The sequence below is a fragment of the Aquila chrysaetos genome, chromosome 5, assembly GCF_900496995.4.
Source record: "Aquila chrysaetos chrysaetos chromosome 5, bAquChr1.4, whole genome shotgun sequence".
Classification (NCBI taxonomy): domain Eukaryota; kingdom Metazoa; phylum Chordata; class Aves; order Accipitriformes; family Accipitridae; genus Aquila; species Aquila chrysaetos.
In genome coordinates, this window is record NC_044008.1 from 9,478,701 (window position 1) to 9,499,725 (window position 21,025).

General features: G+C 40.7%; 1 protein-coding gene across 8 annotated transcripts in view; it reads left to right on the forward strand.

Annotated features, from left to right (window-relative positions):
* SEMA3D (semaphorin 3D) overlaps positions 1-18,709 on the forward strand; it is a 147,335-nt gene extending 128,626 nt beyond the window's left edge. For 7 of the 8 annotated variants that reach the window (XM_030014225.2, XM_030014223.2, XM_030014227.2 and 4 more), the window contains exons 16-18: positions 83-147; positions 2,408-2,547; positions 12,371-18,709. In XM_030014225.2, the coding sequence (XP_029870085.1) occupies positions 83-147; positions 2,408-2,547; positions 12,371-12,784 (619 nt within the window). In that variant the 3' untranslated portion in view covers positions 12,785-18,709. Of the gene's footprint in view, positions 1-82; positions 148-2,407; positions 2,548-4,844; positions 5,589-12,370 lie in introns of those variants that run through there. The other variant, XM_041123965.1, reaches the window with a different exon arrangement.
* The last annotated feature ends 2,316 nt before the right edge of the window (positions 18,710-21,025 follow it).

Consider the following 21,025-nt stretch of genomic DNA (forward strand, 5'->3'; position numbering starts at 1 on the left):
TCTGCTGAGCTCCTCTATATTTTGTTGTTGAATTCCAGCAATTATGCCTGAAGTGTTACAAGTTTGCATGCTCTTCCCATAGGCGAGCCAGAAGGCAAGATGTCAAATATGGAGACCCCGTTGCACAATGCTGGGATGTGGAAGACAGTGAGTATTTTGCACCTTTCTTGCTCTTTTGTCGCTTTGACAACAGACTTTGCTGTAAGGGTCTCTGTCTGTCTGTGAAAACTTGCTGAGCTCGAGAGAATGACATCATTAAAGCAGTTGCCTTTCCCACACTTCATATACGTTACCCCTCCCGCAGTTAAATTCGCAGAGCTGGGGCTGAGAAGGCACAGCCAGCATGGGACCCCACTGTCGCATCCCTTATGGGCGACCCTCCCCGGCACTCACCCCGGGGAGGGAGATGTGCCCCTGACACAAAAACATCACACACATCCCTACAAGTAGCTAGCGGGACGTGTGTGATGTTTCGTCCAGAAACAGGGGAGATAATCCCACGAGGGAACCCCAGGGGTGAACGGGGAACACGCCATCTTCTCCCATTCCCCTGCCTACACTTGACACAAGTCCCAAGGCCCGGCTCCAGCTGCCAAACCAGCCCCTTCCCCTCCCCGCAGCTACTTAAATACTCCTGTTATTAGCAAGAGCCTACCCCGCTCTCTCCATCGACTCCCCCCTCCCTTTCCCACACCCTCTTTTCAGATGCCAAAGGGTCTGGCTTGCTCCTTTGGCAACGGCAGCGCTTCTCTTACAGCGAGCACTGTCAGTATGAAATCCTGCGGTTACGCGGCAATCTCTGCGGCAGCGTAAAATAAATGAAAAGCATTCAAAACCAAGCTTGGGTTTGTCTGGGGCTCTTCTAGCCTCTTATTAAAGCAAACAACCCAGTCAAAACAGTATTGATTGTATCGCTGCGTTGAACGTTTGGTTCAGGACGAGCCACCGCTTTCCATTGATCTCTGGTTATTTTTCGTGCTGCTGCGGTGCTGGGTGCCTGCTGCAGATCTCGGCGTGAGTCAGTGCAGAAATCAGAGCTGCTTGCCACAGGATCAAAGCCTTAAGTCTGTTGCACAGTATAGAGGGCTCTGACTGTACATGTGTGCTTGCAGACATAGTTAAAAATCAGGGTAAAATCTCGTTTCCATTAAAGTCAATGACAAAACTCCTGTTCACTCCCAAGGGCCAGAATTTCCTCGCTTGCTGCTTACCGTGGCTCTCCAAATAGTGGTATCTGAGACTGTGCAAAGCTCAAGGTTATAGAAACCCTAGCAGAAAGGCTGACATTGTCACATTTTCCTGGAAGGATAAAGAGATACTGGAAGAGTTGGGTTTACTAGACAAATGTAAAAGGACTTAGCACAGAAATTGGTATTAATCCTTTGCCCTCATGTAGCTCCACCAATAGAAATTTTATCCAGCTGGGGATGACTCCTGTGTGCCATAAAACCATGAAGCTGACCTGTGCCACTCCAGGCTCTTGGCTTATTTATGCCATTTGAGATAACTAATAACATTATGGCCCCAAAACCTATTTAAATTCAGTGCTCCACTGTGTGAGATTCACTCCCAGAGACTTCATTGGCTGCATGAAGTTGTTTGGCTCTGCTGAAATCTCAGTGGCACAGTGAAATAAAAAAAAAAGGCATTTAATGCGGAGAGCTTGAATTTCTATAGATCTCATATAGGTACTTATTATTCTGAAAAAACAATCCAAAATTGTATTCATTTTGTTGTTGAGCTAACTTTAGATTTAGGAGACACCACTGCTTTCACCTTCCTTTCTGTTATTGGCAGGGTGTAAGAAACAGCTTTCATCTGATGGTAAGGCAGATATGACACAGATAAGACAGGCTGGAAGGGGAAATGGAGATGCAGAGATTAGAAATTACTTGCTCAGGTTTACAGAAGGCCAAGAAAGGAGCACAGATCTGCTCATGGCTCCTTCAGTGTTTGGTCTTAAAAATACTACAGAGCATTTCAAATTATACTGAAGGAAGGTAAACTTCAGTTTACTTTAGCCCTGTGACTCCTTTAAAGTGTCTGGGATGAACAAACCAGACCATACAATCTGCCCTCAGCAGCTTTAGTTCAGGTTTAGTAGTTGCATTACTTAAAGGAAAAATACAGGTCAGATTTAAATTCCTCAAAGGTGAAAACCTTAACTTTAAAATGGAGCAAGCTTGTGATATAGATTTTATTGACCTCCTTAAAAACCAGTTGCACTGAAGGAAGGTTAGCAGCCACCTCTAAATCCTCATAGTTATAGTTTAAGCTAAAAGTTAAGTTTCCTTTTGCTTTTTTATAATTCACTCACTCTTATAGCATCTGTTCTGAATCAGGCTATTTTCCCATTGCTTTAAAAACCAGGTCAGGGTTAATCTCCTGTACCATGTTTGCTTTCCAGGCATTAGTCATGAAACTGCTGATGAAAAGGTGATTTTTGGCATTGAATTTAATTCAACTTTTCTGGAATGTATTCCTAAGTCCCAGCAAGCCTCTATTAGGTGGTATATTCAGCGCTCTGGAGAAGAACATCGAGAAGAGGTAAGTTATAGTCATCAAGGCAAGTTTCCTCTATAGAGAATTCAGCTGAGCATTGAAAGGCAGGAGTTATTGGGATTAGTCGATGTTTTACTTTTCCTTGCCTCACCTTAGGTATCACATAGCATTCTGGTATCACCATTTGGGGCATGCAGTGGGGAAGAGAGAAGCCATTTGCACTGTGTCATAACCAAATTTAGATATTTATTTTGACTTACATGCTCATTCTATTAAAAAAAAAGAAGAAAAGATAAATTAGGCTTTAAATAGTGGTAAAAAATCAAAGTACTGAAAAAAAAAAGCCCTTTTGTCCAGTAATTAATACAACTACTTCTGTAGGTAAAAGTATGTTCAAACCTCTTTGTTTTAACAAAATCTCTGCTCCATTTAGTGTCTGATTGCATTCCCTTATCATGTTAAGCAGCGTAGCTAGGAATTGCATGTATGGCTTGCTGCTTCTCTCCATCTCTCCCCAGAGAAGGAATGGTCTGTGCAGTAAAAAGCTTTTTATTTGCTTTTTTTCATGTTAGTGGAGTCTGAGAATTGTTCTTAAATGGCACTCTGCACTGATGAAGAGATGTCAGGTTAAGGAATTGCACCTTGCATCTGGAGTAGAAGGCGATGAGACTTGTGATGGCCCTTAATTCCTGCAGGAGGCAGATTTGGGGTCCTCACTAATGGAGAAGCCCCAGCGAAACCTCCAGGTCCCCACATACCCCCTGCCCAATTTTCTGCCGATTCCTCTCTGAGCTAGTGACAAAGGGGCCCTCTGACATGCCCAAAAGGACAATGTGCTGGGACTGATTTGGGCTGGGTCTGAGTGAGTTTCAAACCTCAGGAGTTTTCATAGTCTTTCTCTTACATGAGTGATTTTGTGTCTGAGGCCAAGTCCTGCTGTGATGGCAACCATGGCAACGGGGAAGGAGAAGGGAAAAGAACTGCCCTTTCAAATGAGCTGTTAGGTGTTAGATATGCTTTTTTGTTATGTTCATCCAAGACAAAAATTAGTTTAAATAACAGCAACTATCAAACACCCAACTGGTCTTCCACTCTCAATGATAATTCATCCTTTCTGACTGCAGAAAATGTGCTGCTGCTTTCTAACGGCTGGGGAGATGCAGGCCAGGGCAGGTGCCCATGAGAGCATCACCCCTGGGTGAGGTGTGACTCATAGCAGTAGTCCCAAAGTTGCAACCTCAGTTATGTCTTGGCCCAGAAAGCCAGAGTAAGGGGATACAAGGCACTTCTGATCTTCCACCAGATAAGACAAAAATCCCGCAAGGCTGTATATTGACTACGACACTGCAGTACTTTAATTTACTCCCCTTCTCCTACTCATGCTTTGGATTGGCAAAGATTCTTTCCTCTGCTGAGAATAAAAACTTCATTAATTTATAGACACAGTGCTTCCCACAACATGCACTAAACACCGAAAGAAAGAGATTACTGGTTTGAAATATCACCTCTAACCTCCATTACAGTCCATACTTGGAAAAAAATGTGATCTTCTGATCAGCTGGCCAAGCACACTCTCAGCCACAGGTAGTTGAAGTAAAAACCCAGCTAGAAGTGTATCAGCCTTTAAAGACCTATGGGCATTCATTGTTTGTGCTTTAATTGATTTACCTTTAACTGCCCTGTACAGAAGACTGCGCTCTACTTCCCTAAGGCAGCAGTTTGTAAATGTACTTACATATTTGATCAGAGAAACAAGTAAAGTACTTGCTTAATTCTAACCATGTGTTTAAGACTCATTTTTAAGTAAATTTAAGCAGATAGTTAACAGGTTTTTGTTTGGGAGTTTTTTTTTGTTTGTTTTGTTTTGGTTTTTTTCTGTGTGTGTTTTTTTTTCTATTTTCTTTTTTCTGAACAGGAAGTTATGTCAAGTTTTGAGGACACTCAATCATTTTTTAAAATAATGTCTTGCAACTACAGCTTGTGCCTGAGCTTCTCAAAAGGAGCTACTAACTTTGTGAAAAGCAGACAGTTCTCTGTGAAGAATGTAATATTTCTCTATCATATGAAGTCACACTTTCAAGATTTGAAAGCCTCTTTTGAAGGGCTGCTTTTGGTTTTATCTCTGTCAATTTAGGGAAAAAAAAATTGATTTTCTCATAAATCACAGGCTCAGATAGGCCTCTGAAGGTCAGGAAGCCAAGCTCAAGCTATCTTTCTTATTTGACTGTAGAACAAACTGCAGGTCAAACCAACTTTTGAACAAAGTTAGGGCAGGCTAACCTATATAGCATAGCCTAAGTTAAGGCTATATTCTTTTTTGCCACGCTTTATATTTCCAAAAGGTTCATTGTGGCGGCGACCTGGCCTCTGCTACTTGTTCTGGGCCAAATGCCAGTTACGCAGGCACGGTGATGTCCAAAACTACCGGACGGCCCAACGTGCCAAGGATGCGCGCGTCGAGAGAGAGGAAGGGAATGCGTGCATATGTGTGACGGCATTTGAAGCTCCAGCAAGCACACGGCATACATCTTTGCACATTAGCAGCCTTCCACAGCAATGTTTACTGGGCTTGCTCTGTGTAAACAGTCTGACATCTGTTTGTATGAGAAAAGTAAAGCTTTGCTAAAAGGCTAGATTAACCTCTGAGGCAAATTTAGAAGAAAATTTGAAGGAGAAATCTGCAGACAGATTTTCTACATTATGAATGCTAACAGTAGGCAAATAGCTTTTTACCACATATTGTCCCTAAAGCCATAGCAGTGTTTCTGTGATCTAGCTTTGATAAAATAGAAGTTGGAGCACATGTTCTGCAACTCCTTGGGGTGGTTTTGTTAGGTTTTTTTAATTTATTTTTTTTCAGTCTTTGAAGGTAACAGCCTATATAAATGCATATGCACACATTGATGATTACAGGATCAGATCACTTAAAGACAGTGTATAGCTATTAGTTTTGTTTGATTCCTGTCAGAAAATTCACATAGTAACAGAATTTCTAGTATTTTGACTCACGTTCCAGGGTCCTAAGAACTTGAAGTCCTTCTGAGCAAACTCAGCTTGCACATCTCATATTGGGACATACCATTTTTAGAGAAAAAAAAAGAGAAGCTTTGTTGGTTACTTTTTAAAGATAAAGATCTTAATCTAGAAATGTCACATTTTCAAATGCAGGTACCTGAAGTTAATTTCCTAATTTCATATATGGCTGCCTAAATAAATGACCGGATCCATAGAGGTGCTGAACGATCAGTCCTCCTGTTAGATAGAATAAGGTTAAAATGTTAATCCCTTGTTAATGTGGGGATCCAGAAATGGAGATTTTCAGGTTTTCTAATTTGGCTTATCAGTGAAAATGAATTCATCGGTATTAGAGCCTAATTGGAGACCTTCCTAGAAAATCCAAAGATTGGCAGAGTAATTTACTTTCTTTTCAAAGTACTTCAATTTGACAAAAAATACCATATGTCACAGAAACAGTGTGGTCATATTTAATGTGTAGCTTGATCTTTACTCAGCCAATGCCTTACCATAACTTTTCCCGTTACAATTATATTTTCTGCTCTCTCTCTCCCTTCCTGCAGCAGATTTCTCAAATAACACTGTACATTATTTTAGTGCATGTCTTAGTGGTGTAACTTATTGTGATGACGATACCATGCTATGCAAGTGACTCCGTGCACCTGGAACTTAGGTTACGGACTTTTAGTTCCAGGGCTGTAACTGTAATGTCTCAGCAAGTCTTTAAACCTGGCTTTACAAATAGATGGCTATGCAGTGTCCCGGCCATGCACTACAGCTTCCTGAGGGAAGGAAAAGGGCAAAATCCAGGCTGGATGGGAAGAGTTTGGCCCAGCAGGATGTTCCCGACATTTCACCCTTAGGGTCATGGTTCAGAATGTGACTTCCAGGCAGAGCGACCTGTGGGGAGGGACAGGATCTCCTGTGGTACAGGAGCTGTCACCAGGTCATTTTGCTGCCAGTGGGAGTACATTTCCCTGTAGTTTGAGGCCATTTTAAGGTCAGGAGTCAAATATCTAGTGCTTTTGTGTTTAGTGTTGCTCACGCAATTGATCATGTTTGTTCCTGTGCGTGCAGGGTTAGTCACTGAGATGAGGGAGAGCGTTTCGGTGCCTGCAGTTCATAAAAAAAAAGTGGGGACGTCATCTGTTCGTAACGCTTTAAACTGCTGAAGTTTTCTGAAGCTTAAAACAGATATTTATTTATTTATTTCTCAAAAAAATTCCTATGTGTTATGTTATATATATAATACGTGTCAGAACTGCAAAAAGCAAATGCTTCCTACAAAGACATTAGTTTTGGTGCCCCATGGCTCTGAAAAGTATTAGCCCCCCTGCTTTAGGCTACACTTCACCCCGAGTCTTCTGCAGGTCCAGGTCTGCCAAGCTGCCACCTCCCCGTGCAGGGGACAGAAGAAACCATATGGTCTGAAGTGACAGAATAGGTGCAGATCGCTTTTAACTCTCTCCTTCCTGCTCTATTAATACCTGGGGGTGAAAATAAATCCACTGAAAGGCAGGAGGACATTCCAGTTTCTTCTTCAGCGCTTCTCACCCCCCATATTCCTGCCCCACAGCCCTGGGCTGTGTTTTTCTGACAGACCCAGCTTAATGACCGTCTGATGGTTTGGTAGGTACAAGAGTTTGACCCAGTCTTGGACAGGACATCTTGCCAGGCACAAGATTGTGACTTAGCTCCCCCATAAGAGCAAAAAGATGTTGTTTCCATTCCACATTTTAGCCAGACTGAGAAGACCTTTTTCAGTTTATCCAAGACATAAGTTTCCATGTCTTTTTGCGGCTGGAGGTTTTTGCGTCATGGTGCCGATTTTCTTTGTTACAACCATCTGGTCAGCAGCATCTTGTGAACAAAGGTCACAGATTCAGTGCCAACCCTGAAATCTAAGAATTGGATGAGAGCTGAGTAGGGAAGAGGACATACACCAAGGACTGAGTTTCCACTAGTACCTTCTGTTAGAGGAGTGTAGTTCAGTGTTTGAATCCTTAGGTCAATGAGAAAGAGATCAAGAGAGTGGGAAAAATAAGAGATTCATTCTGCAGCCTAGGCATTACTTACAGCTCTCATGCTTTCACTCTTTTATTTTATTATATGACTCACTGGCTTTTTTTTTTTCCCCTAATACCTTGAGATTCTTAAGTAAGACTAATATTTTTGACAGTTTCCTGGGGAAAAAAAGAAGTAACTCTGAACTGAGATACAGCACATGACATTTCTGCTTTGATTTGGATATATGGGAGGGAGTGGGTAGGAGTTTAAAATTTAGTCTCAGAATAAGAAGTTAGCTACACCTTGAAAATAACAGGAATTTTGTGTTTCCATAATGACATTGTACCAGCAATGCATTCTTCATTTTTCCTGTGGCTTCTTGGTAAATAAAAAAAGAAGTTAAAAAAAAAAAAAAAAAATGAAAAGAGAAATTAACTCTACAGCTGTGTTGGAGTTAAATGATTATTTTCCCAGTACAAGAGAAACAAAGTCATGTGTAACAACAATGCCAAAAAAAACCCAGAGTGATCTTTATTTCCAGTCAAATGATGAGGATGAAGAAGAAAACAATAGAAAACCAAAGATGAATGTGAATTCTCAGCAAATGTTCCTCATTTTCCTTTCTCCCCCTCTCAATTTGTTCAGGGGTTGCAGCTAACCGATGATTAGTCCAGCTTTACCTCTAACATTTTTTCACATGTTGATTAATGAGGGAAGGCAGGCTTTGAAGCCACTTTCTTCTCCCAGACAGGTGCAGTGTTTTAACTGTGAAAGAGTTGACATGTGAATTATTTGTAAAGAGGGAGCTATCTAAACACATCATTAGCAAAGGACAAAAGGCATTGACCTAACCTGGTGCCACAGCACTTTCAAATCCTTGGTTGTTTTCCAACTTACTGATTGTTTAAAGATTTGCATGATTATTGGCAATGCCTATTTTTTCTCCGTTGTTAAATTCAGGCTGTGAAAATCAAGTGTTTGATTTGTATGGAGACCTTTTCCCTTTTGTCAAATATTGCCAGTATCTATGGCATGTGCCATAATTCAGGTAATGTAATTTTAGGCAACCTTACGTGCTTATCATGAAGGATGAAAAGTACAAATTGTTGATAAAATTTTGTCAAAAATCTGCTCCCACTCTGCTAAGAAAAGAAAGTTAATGGTAATCAATTGCTTCATTTTTGTGGTTTATAATTTGTTCCTTATTGGACAAAACTGTCTCTCATGTTCAAGCTTTATTGTACGCTCAAATTTAAGCACATGTCAGCAAGCTTTCATGAATTAAAGCCTTTGTGCTTCTGAATAGTTAAATCCTATTTACAAATATTTTAGGAGAGTTATTGATTATGACATGGGGGGAGAGCAATGAATCCACAGTTGATGTCTTTTACCTAACTAGTCTTTTCACTCACCCCAAAATTTAATAAAATATGTTTTACATCTATAGGTCAGGAACCAAAGAGCACATTAAGCATTCAAGTGAAAGGTTAAAGATCTACTACCAAGTAATGAAATGCCAGGTGTTTATGAAACTCCAGAGCCCTGTGGAGGGAAAAATAGAGAGGAAAGGCAGGAAGAGTTCTGAACTTATGGGTAAAACAACATAAACAGGATACCAAAAAGAGAAGTGAGGGGGGGAAACAGTAATGAAGTGTTGCTCAATGCGTGTGAAATCGGAGCCATAATTTCATCCTGCCAGAGGATAAGAATGGAATGAACAATGAAGGCACAGAGAAGGAGGAGGTGACAGTCACCGTAAATCAATATCCAAGGTTAATACAGGACATTCTGTAAGAATGCTGCTTCATTAAAAATAGGAGTTGTGATGGGCTGGGATTAAGGGACACAACCAATTTAGACTCTCTTAGCTTTCTCTGCAGTATCCCAAGGCAGGTGGAGGGGCAACTCTACCAGTTAACACGTTTACAACTAGAAAGTGATGGCTGCGACACAAATGGTAAATAGTTATGAGTAGCAGGGTGCTGGACTTGGGGGTCCAGTGATCTTTTCAAGTCTAGATCTGCCATTATTCTGCCTTCTTTTCACTGAAAATAGGCGAAGCACTAGTGAGGGCTCTTTGGACTGGTGCCCAGCCAGCCGAAACAGCCAGCTGGAGATCGTCCAAGTGTAGGAGGTACACAGCTGTCAAGACACTCTAGACTACAATACTGGCAGAGCCACCGATAGGCAGATGCTACTGCTGCAATTGCATCGAGCCCTGAGCTCAAAGAGATCCGTCCTGTTTTCACTCAGACAATGTGGGAACTCGGTCTTTGCATAGTGCCTTATGAAACCCGAATGTCTGGAAATTAGGTGCTTCTTCCCATCCTTTTCCCTAAATTTCTCAAACTTGGGTCTTCATGTTGACGTGAACCCTGGGCAGAAGAAAGAGGGGCTTCCTTGTCGTATTGCAACAGCCAAGCCTCCAAGCACTTCCACCTGGCCCCTGCTCCTGCTTCTCTCTGTGGAGTACAGCACCACAAGGAAACACCTGCCCCAGACATATTTCTGCCTACAGCTACTTATTTGTGGATTCATTTATACATTTTATGCTCCTGTTTTTACTGTAAGAAAGGAACACTTACTTGGAACGAAGTGTCGCTAGCTGATAAAATTGAGGTCTACTGCCCTATGCTGTAGGTTCTAGAGGTGGTTGTTTCTAGTCTGTCTCCCTCCTGTCTTCTGTGTATGTGCTTGTGGCTTGACCATGATTTCTCTGGTTTAAACTCAGTGTAGTAAATCAAAAGTAGCTTGTGCTCATGTAGCACCTGTTGTCAGGACAATCGATTTTCCAGGAATTTCCTGAAATTAGTGTGATTTCACCCTGCTGGTGCCAAGTAGGCATGCTTATATACAGTTTACAAACAAGGAAACTAAAGCTCGGGGTTGACCCAACACCGTCAACGGGTGACAGGAGCCAAAAAATACTTGGCCACAGAACTAGGCAGCCACAGCCACTTTCTGACCAGGCTTTTGTAGCAGCTGATTTCTTGTCTGTCCTGCAGTCTGATCAATAGCAGTACACAGGCCTATATCCATCCATCCACATATCTATCTATCCATCTACCTACGTATCTATCTACCTATCTAATCTGCATGTTACTGAAGACTGTTATAGCTGATACAGTAGCAAGTCAAAGTGTCTCTCTCTCTCTCTGTGCGTGTATAATATACATGTGTATTGCTTTTTCTGGTGATCTCAAGATGGTCTCTCAAATTATTTAACCCTTCCAAAGTCAATATCATAGAAACTTAGGAAAGGGTAAAGCTAAAAGCCCTGGGAGGTCATCTCATCCATCTCTTTGCTCCAAGAGACCCTAGTATGATAAAAGTCCTAGTGAGTTAGAATCATAACAGATGGAGAATCGTTATGTATGTATACATTTTTTCCCATGGAGTAGAAGAGGGAATCATGTGCAGATTTTTTACATAAAGAAACAGTGTGTAGCTTACCCACTGTGAATAAATCTAATTTAGTCATCTTTATGCCTCCCTGATCTTCATCCTCTGAAGTTTGCTGGAGGGTCAGATGTGCACTCTGGGAAATATTCCAGATTCTGTGTTGGTTCTCTCTGCCCCCACTCCCTCCGTCTTAAACCCACTACTCAGCCTTGTGCTGGAGTTTTTCTGCGTTAGAACGATGCCACCGGCAGTGCCGGGGCTGTGTTTAAGGCCCTGGCTTTGCTGTGGGCTGAGCAAGCAGCACTCCAGGTCCTCCGGTGCCGTTGTGTGCTGCAGCCTCTGCGCGGCAGCAGAACATAGCGCGCCTGGGAGGTGACAGCTTTGGCCGAGACCAGGATCATTTTCAAAGGAAATGCTGGGGTTGGACACGGAGTTAGGGCTCTGCTTTCTACTTCCACCTCTGCTACTAATCTTTATATGGTCTTTGGCAAATCACTTACCTTCTATGTTTCCCAGCTGCAAAAATACTTGGGTGCCCGGTGCCCCGTCCTGGTTTTTTTGAGGGGGGTTACGCTTTTTTTTGACTTAGGTTATTTTGGAAATCATTTTCAGATCACCAGATATGTAACTTACCTGACAGTTATTACTCTAAGGTGCTCCTTATTTTTAACAAGCGAGATCGTGCTGTATTTTTGGAAATATTTCCATTCATAAATGAAATTACAGTTCCACGCTGACAGACTTCAGCTCTCACTTGCAGTCTCATTCTTTTCATTGCCTTTTTTTTGTTCCTCTTTTTTTTTTTTTTCCTCTTAAGTTCTTCTTCACAGACCTTAACAATAAAAGAATTGTACTCGGTTGTATTTGTCTAACCTCGTTGGGTGCTTTTAATCACATCTCAGTGAGTCAAAGCCAGGATCAACTTCCTTTTGTAAAACCCAGTTGAAGAAGATCAGAATCACAGCATTCCACTTTAACAATCAGTAGTAGTATTTCTTTTCGGCGTAATAGGGCCTCAGCACTCCAGGTGTATACAAGCACACTGGTATATTGGGTGCATTACAGATACCTCAAGAAGAGCAGTTAAAAAATGAATGGGATTTGTGGCACTAACTAGCTACCCTTCCTGGGAGAATGTAGTCTAACTTATTGCATTGTAGTGTGATGAGTGTTACTCTCTGTCCTTTCAGCTGTACAGTATGTATCTTTTATTACTGCATGCTGAAATGTCAGTGATACAGATGCTATAGTTAGGAGCAGAACTCAGACATTGAAAGGCTCTCCTGGTATCCGTGCCAGCCGCACATGCCCCACGGTGTGCTGGCACCCGAGGGATGAGGCAAGCTGTGTGCCGGCCCAGCCTCTTCTCCACCTCAGTATAGCGCTGACATGCGTTCTGGTTTTGCTGAGGAAACTCACCTACCACATTCTTCTTTGCCCACAGCTGAAAGCTGATGAAAGGATCATCAAAACGGAGCATGGGCTGCTGATCCGCAGCTTGCAAAGAAGGGATGCGGGAGCCTATTTCTGCAAAGCCCAGGAGCACACCTTTGTCCATACCATCGTGAAGCTGAATTTAAACGTCATTGAGAATGGGCAAATGGAAAGCACTCAGAAAACTGAGGATGAGGAGGGCCGGGTGAGGGATTTGCTGACGGAGTCCCGGCTGAGGTACAAGGACTACATCCAGCTCGTGAGCAGCCCCAGCTTTAGCCTGGATGAATACTGTGAACAGATGTGGCACCGGGAGAAGCGGCGGCAGCGGAACAAAGGTGGTGCCAAATGGAAGCATGTGCAGGAGATGAAAAAAAAGCGAAACCGAAGGCACCATGAGCCAGCCAGGCCACCATCTACATAGTTTGTAAATGCTATTTAAAGAAAGGACATTTTCCATGAAAAAAACTATACTGTGTTCTAGTTTTGTGCATCTTGCCTATGAATTAGTACTGCTTCTTATTGAAAACAGATAACTCACCATCACTATTAAGCTGTATGAGACTGTACAATGGGATTCGATACCAAATGAAATGTTCCTTATTGGAGTACCGCACACCAGGCAATAATTTCAAATGCATTCATTAAAAAGAAAAGATGTACACTTTTAGCTACTTTCTGGGTAGCCTGAGGCTACGTGAGCTGTATTCTGTACTTCCTGCATAATTTTCACATAAGATTTAGTGTCCGTGTTCCCTTGTTAGTATTTGCTGCCACATTCCACCGCAGGGGTGGGTACATTTCAGGGGAGGGCAGATGTATTTCTAGTTCTTTGGCATCCTTCTGAATAAGAAGCATGGTAGACATGTGTGACAGATCTGCAAAAATACCTGCTAATTTACCCATTGGGCTTGTATACAGGCACATGGGTGGGGTTTGCTAGCACAGAGACACACAGCAAAACATCACATTAAGGATTGGCTTAGGGACAACATTCACACTCCCCATAAAAAAAGAGAAATCATAATCATATTTTAAAAGAGGGGAATTATTGAGCGTTACTCATTAGAGTTTGAGTAGCCACCAGTTTGCAGTCCATCTGCTGAAATGAAATGTTGACTCTAATTGAAACTGCCACCGAGATGCTTGGGAGTAAATTTCCTAAGTGGTCTGTGGGAGGTATGTGCACAAATCCTATTAACGAATAATGGGATTCCTGCCTGCACTTCTCCTATCTCTCCAAAGGTTTGACTCTGACTGTTTCTCTGGCCCTTTGCTAGCTTTGTTTTATGCAGAGGAAAAGAAAAATAAGACAACAAAGCTAAAACAAAAGACGATGAGGGAAAATATTTAGTGGCTGAGACCAGTGCTCTTGACACAGAGCTGACATTCCTCAGATGTGTGTATTCTTTGGGATTTTCTCCCAAAGGTCTTATGTATTTTTAAGTTGAAAATTTGCATTGTTGGAATTAATACTTTTATTATAATTAAATAAAACAAAAGATGTCCATGTGTAAATAAAACTTGTAAGTTAGAAATTTGCTTTATACCATAATTTCATTTGTAAAGTGTTCCTTGTTCCTTGGTTCATATTTTGGTTTTAATAATGTAAATTTTTCCATATAAGCAAGAAACACTGGCCTCGTTCTTGGCTATTTTACGTCAATGTGATTTCATTGATTTTATTCCTGATATGCAGCAACAAACACAAGCTCAAAATCAGGCCTACTGTCTCTTCTCATGAGTCACAGCCCCCCTTCCCTCTCTTCCATCTAACCTCCCTCCGTTTTGCCTTTCACGCCTTTTTGAGTGTGAAATGACAAATTAGCCACTTCCTCACATGGAAAGAGAGCTTTGATGGATACCAAAATGACAGACTTTACTTGTTTCTCATGCATTCTACAGATCTTGAGAGCAAAGTCTGTGGGAAACCCGTGTAATTGGTGTGCACCTCATTAAGGAACTGAAAACGTTGGCTCTGAAATTTGTAGATTCGCCCTTGCCCATGCTAGTGTTTGTGTGCGCATTCAGTCCCCGATCTGTAATTGTGTAGATCCAATTTGCATCGTTGTTAATTTCCTCTCTGTTGAAAGTCAGATATGGCAAAGTGTTTGTCAGATTTCAGAAAGGAATCTCAGCTTACCCACGTTTCTTGTAAAACCCAAAAGCTGAGTTTGCATGTGTTGTATAAAAGCCAGCGATACCATATGTCATTAATTTTAGGTGCTTTTTTAATAGGAGATGTATGAGTTAATTAGGAGATATTAGATAGCATGCGTACAATGCTTTGATCGTGTAAAGCACTGAGTGCTAACTATTATAAAATATGTCTGTGGGGAGAAGGGCATTTCTCAGCACAGGACCTTTAATCAGCAGAGACACTGATGCTGAAGATACTAACCAGTCGTACAGTACTTTGAGAGCAGGCAGAGAACTTTTTGGCTTTTTTGCTGCAAAATAATGTAGGCCAGGCATTTCACAAGAGGCTTGTCATTTTGGGTACCTTGATTTTAAGGCCAATTAAGACTACTTAAAGGAGGGGGGCTGTATTAAACTACTACATATAAAGCACCCTAAGACAGGGATATTCGATATTCTTGGCTGGAAGGTTATACTGTCACCATACAGAAACTGCCCAATTATTCCTTATTAGATTTTTATCAGTCCACAAAGTCCCATTTCTCTGACTTGGCCATTAAGTAAATGAGTAGAACCACACCAAGGCTATGGAATAACAGGTGGTCTGCATTCGCATGCACTGACAAAGGACCTACTCTTCTCCCCGGTGGTGACGCAGTACTTCAATTATTGCATTTCAGACAACTCTCATCACATGTTTGCCTACTTCATAAAAAAGTCAATCAATTTCTTCTTTGATATTTTTTCTCCTCCATGAAAACTAAATCATCTGATTTATGTTTAGATATGATTGGGGGTATGTATTCTGCAAATGAACAGCTCTCCCTGACTTTAGTAGAAATCTGGGATGACTAAGGGCCTCAGTGCTGGGAGCATTAGATTTAAATGGTTGAATTAAAATGTTATTACTCTTAAAAACAACTTTCATTTCTTTTATTTCAATGTTGTTGCAATGAGATTCTTCTTAAAGAAATGACCTCATCAGTCTGGGGTACAGTGGTAGCGTAAAACCTCAAGTGAGATATAAGGCCTCTTCCATCATGGGAAATAAATTCAATATCCTCCAAACCGGTGTGCTGTATTGGGTTCATGCCACCCCAGGGAGCATATTTAATAATATTGCGTAGATAAAAGTCTGTGTTTTGATACACTGGGTAAGATGTATGCTATAGCTGGCAGGGCTAGCACAGCTCCTCACGCACAGTGGGTATTACACATGCAAGGAGGCCGGAGGACCTTGGAGACCAGGGAAGGAGAGGGACAGGTCAGGGATCGCTACAGGAGGTAAGACAGGGTTTTGTTAGGCAGTACTCAGCAATGCAAAGGCAGGAGTAGGAGCAGGAGGAGCAGTGGGTCATTCTACAACCCGCAGTCCTCAAGAAGGGTTCAGAGGATGAGCTATCCCAGAAACTGTAAAAGGAGAGGATCCCCCTCTTTTAAAAAACTTTCACCTTCTGTATAATTTAAAGGCTTAACTCTAAGTCTGCTTAAATTTCAAATCAATGATTTGAGGGTCAGCTGGGCTGCCGTGAGCTATACTATGAGCCACAACAGGCCCATAGTTAAAATGAAACTGAGCCTTGACTCCTTCAAGAGCTCCATAAAAATGAAGTTAAACGAAGTTTTTGTCCAGAGTGGAAAAAAGTTGCCTCCACCTTAATAACTGTAGGTTTTAAACAGATCCCTTAGCGCATATGATACAACATAGATATTTATTTACATATGCATTCAACCGGGAGTCCAATTATTAATACATTATCTTTTCCTTCAACAAAACTTTTCCATTGACCCTACTTCAGCAAAAGGTCAGTGTTGGACTGAAGCGGTTTCAAACAGATTCTTAGAATATCCAGCACAATGTGAGCTGTAGTTATAAAAATGCTGAAAACTGACATAAGCTTTAAAGCCCAACAGGGCCCTAAACTTCGTAGCGATCTTGCAGTCAGTTAAAATAAAACAGAAAATGGGATTAGCAGAAAAAGGAATAAAGTATTAACACTTATTGTGATAAACCAGTTCCGTTACTGGAAACTGTTCCAACAACAGGTGTGAATGTGTGTTCATGCCATAAGCAAATACTTTTCTCTCAAGCAGTTAAACTTACATTGCTTGAGGTATCTAAGAACCTGAATACTTTCCAGTTCATACGCAGATTTTGGACCTGGTTCTTATGTCACTTCTAATGAAGTTAAATGCAACAGATTTCCTCTGGTTCATGTGCTTTTGAGATCAGAAGATCCCTACAGTTCAAATGCTATGATCCCTTTGATCTAACCATTATGGGTATCGATCTGCATTTAACATTTCAGATAATGAATAGTTAATTGTTATTATTACTCATTATTCATGTAATGAGCCTGTGTCTCATAATAATGCCTCAATATTTAATAATGACTAATGGAAATTGAGTTTGCTAATGTTTTGTCATATGAGCATATGTGTATAGGATTGCATATACAAATATCTTATTTTCTGTTCATTTTGTAACAGAGGTTAATTTGCAAAGGCAAATTGATTTCAAGAGTCAAGGTTCAGCTCAGCTTCCACTGACAGCAGAGATTAAAATCCTTCGGGAACTGAATCGTAGCCTAAGTAGACTATAATCTATTTATAGTCTGGTAGTCAAACACCCAAAGCTATGTATTGTTCTGTAGAGTATATTGGCCTGGTTCTTCTTGCACACAGTTGTAGATGAGACGTGGAGGTCTAAGGAATTACATCTGCCTGAATGGAAAATTAAGCCCACATGTCTCTCTAATATATTCTGTTACATTTTATAAACTTTAAATGGTCTCTATTGTAATATTTTACCATAGTGTTGCTAATATTACCCTGAACTAGGCTTCTGTCGTTAGCTGAAGTGTGACATTCTTTGCAGTTGTAATCCAGATTTCGAGGTTTGTAAAATAAGTTCATTACAGTAACAAAAAAGAAGGCATGGGAAAAGAGTTTAATTATAAATTCTACAAGGCAGATTTGTAAGATTTTATTTCTCTATATAATAATAGTGGTTATCCTAAATGTGTTAGAAACACCAGTATTTGTTTTCCTTTTTTGGTCAGGTAAGGATACATAACAAATTGTAATCTTGAGTTTATCACTTGCCAATGTGTGGCTGAAACATCTGGTCTGACAGCTGTAGCAAGACTGGATTTTTACTTGCTTGGTTTTTTTCTTCCACTAGTTAAACCCATTGTCTCCTGCCTTTGAGACTCTCTGGTTTCTCAGGTAACCCCAGTTTTATATGGAGGAATATTTTGGGATCTGGTGTTTCCTCAACATATAAACATCCCTACAAAGTCCTAGTATCACAGTCTGCCTTCAGACGATGACTTTCCTAAGCATTAACTTTTGCATTCGGTTGCAGATGCAAACCAAACACTGTGAGGTAAATTGGAGACCAGATGGGGTTTTCATTTACAAAGGAAATTTTTGGGACTGTTGCTTAGAGCTCTCCTTTCCCTTTTTGCTTATGTGGTTGCTGTGTATAATTCTCCAATTTAAAATCAAAGCTTTTTGTGCTTTAAAGCATAAGATTTTCCATGTGATGTAAAAAAACACAAGAACATTTCCAGGTGATTTTTTTGATTGATATGGACTGCTGGTTAATCGTTTCAAACAGTACAAGCCAAGGAAATCATCTGTCCAGCCGTAGATGGTTGTGATATTTGTAAGGAGCCCAGACACATCTCGGTTTTGGTGGTGTTTCATATTCTGTTCCCTTCCTCTTATGGTATATAAATACTTCGGCTGGGTTTTGGGGAGTGGAATGGTTTTTTTGGTTTGGTTTGGGTTTTTGCAAGGTTGTATGGCATTTTGTTTTTATTTGTTTTGGGGTTTGGTTTTTTTTGGGGGGGGGGGGTTGTGGGGTTGTTGTTGTTGTTGTTTTGCTTGTATGTGTGTGTTTGATTTGCTTTTTGTGTTCTACTAATATTTTTCATGTTATTTCTCCTACTAAAAGGAACCATGCCTAAAGCCAGATGCTTTGTGATGGTGCAACATATGACAAAGCAGTAAGAGGAACAGAAGGCTTGGGCAGATATTTTGGTATGGAGGCAACATAGTACATTTGCAAGGGGCAAAGCCTTATTGCTAAAACGACTATGCTGAGAGTGTAAAGACCACTGTGCCATTTCTCTGGCCAGGCTGAAGTCAAGGGTAGATTTACAGAAGGTATCTTTTTTAATTTCTGAAATATTGTCAATATAAACAGATCCAGAAAATCTAATCTGTTATCAGGTCTGTTATCTATACTTGCCAGAAATATCAAAATAAAAATACATGAACAGAATTTCACAGATTTTCACTTTCTAAATTTATTTTCATATTTTAAAATGCTTTATGTTTTAAAAGTGCTGTCATTTTCAGTTTAAAATATGTTTATTAAAAATGCTTTTCACTAAGAAAATAATTTTTTCTTAAAATACTTTTAAAATCTGCACTTTCAAATCTCTTTGCAAAAACTTCAGAAAAAAAAAAAGGGAAAGTTGTAAGTAGAAGTGGAAAATCTTTTATAAATCCATAAGTTTTCAAAAAAGACAAAGAAAAAGCAGCATCAGAGGTTGTTCATGTCCTCTTCTGGAGACTTTATGTGACTTTCTTCAAGGACATTTTCTGTAGAAGTGAATTGTAATAATCCCATTTTAAGACTGCCTGTGAAAATATCTTGGCTGTAAAAAACAGATGCAAAGCATAGGAATCTATGAAAATACAAATGAGGAATGAAAACAGATTATCTCCAAATGTTTGTGTAATTTTTCCATTTTTGATGATGCATGCATCTCCATTCCCCTCTCCCCAATGACTATCTCAGGATGTATATTGGCTGGGAAGAAAGGAAGAGATTACAAAAGCATATAATCTCCAAATTCCAAATGCCAAAATGAAAAGTCACACTAAATGGACTGGCTGCAAGGATTATGATTAATACCACATATTTGACCAATAAAGACTATATTTACCCCTAAGGTGAAATTCATCACTCCTTCAGAAGCCCAGCACAGGAATTGTATGCTACGTACATTCTTTTTCAATTTGTAAGGCTTGAGTGGTACTTAGGTTGACTTTGTGAGTGAGGCTGATTTTTACTATGTTGTATAACTATTTATAGAGTAATAAGACTGAAATGTTTTGATAAGAGTATCTATTCATAAATGGTGCAGCTCATTGAGTTGATATGATAACTGAAGTATAGCTTAAATAAGCTATGTGTTTGCCATGCCTGCTGTTTTACTAAATATTTCAATCTTATATGCAAAGGTAACTGAAACAAATGTATATTTCGTTCGTACTATAATAAACAGCAAATTCTGAGGTTTCGCTTCTTTTTTAAACCCATGTCAAACTACAGAGTAAAATATGAGTTTTCAGAGAAACAAAGTCTGCGGCATGTCATGGAAATGGCAAGAATGTTAATGCAAGGTTCAGTAATCTAAAGTGTCCTACTTCAGAAGTCTTACCTGAGTAAAGACTGTCTGAGATTCACCCCTCCACTGAGGATGTGCCTAAGACCAACAGAGTGAGTCTACAGAAACAGCTTAGAAAAGCCACGGGCCTCACAGTGATTTAGATTAATACATGCAAAGCAATACACAATAGGCAGCTCTGTGCTTATTAATTTAAATTCAGTAATAGCTTTTTAATGTGTGCATTTCTAGATGATTAGCAACTACCGCTGTCCTTAAAGACTGCACTGACATTGTGTTTTACAGTTACTCTCAAGCCAAATTGATTGCCCATCCATCTTGGACTGCCTCAGGAGCATCTTTGGCTCTAAGGGACTGTCACTGTCTCCCGCCCCTCAGAGTGTTTTCAGGATGGGGATAACTGGGGAGAAGGACGGGTTGTTCATTTTTTTAATCAGGTATTGATGCCTCTTTCCACAGTTATGGGGAGAGGGAAATTTTGGAAAAAAAATTTTAAAAATCTTTAGGCAGGAAAATAAATAGGCTGACTGGTCCACCTCCTCTTCTAGCCTTCAGCACAGCCCCCTGTGTTTCAGGGGATTTATTAAAGGTTAAGGAGACTATTTTGTTAACAGACGGTCAGCATGTTATTTCCAAGGACATCCACATTGGTGCACTCAAGGATGCCTGATTCCCGGTCCCATGCTGTGTCCATTAGACCACGATGCTTCTGACCCTTTGTTGGGAAAGGTCCCGGGGTACCGCTGGCCTGAAAGCTGACGCCAAATCCCAACTGCGGCAATAGCATTCTGCTCACCTAAATTCCACCTGCAGTTGCAATTGGATATGGTATTCTTCATTTCCGAGCCTGAACTCTTGTTTCTGTGTTACTGTGTGCTGCTAAACAGCTGCTGTGTTCCCCCACTCCCTCCCCACAGGTGGCTGCATTTGATAATGTCTCATGTAGGATCAATCTTGGTCCCATTGAAGTAGTGGGAATTCTGCCAGCGTGTCCCAGATCTGGTCCTGTATGCAGCTGGTAAAGCACTTTCGGCTCCTGCAGAAGAAGAGGTGTTCTGCACAGGCTGGCTGATTATCCACGTTCATTAGCGGAGGCGGGT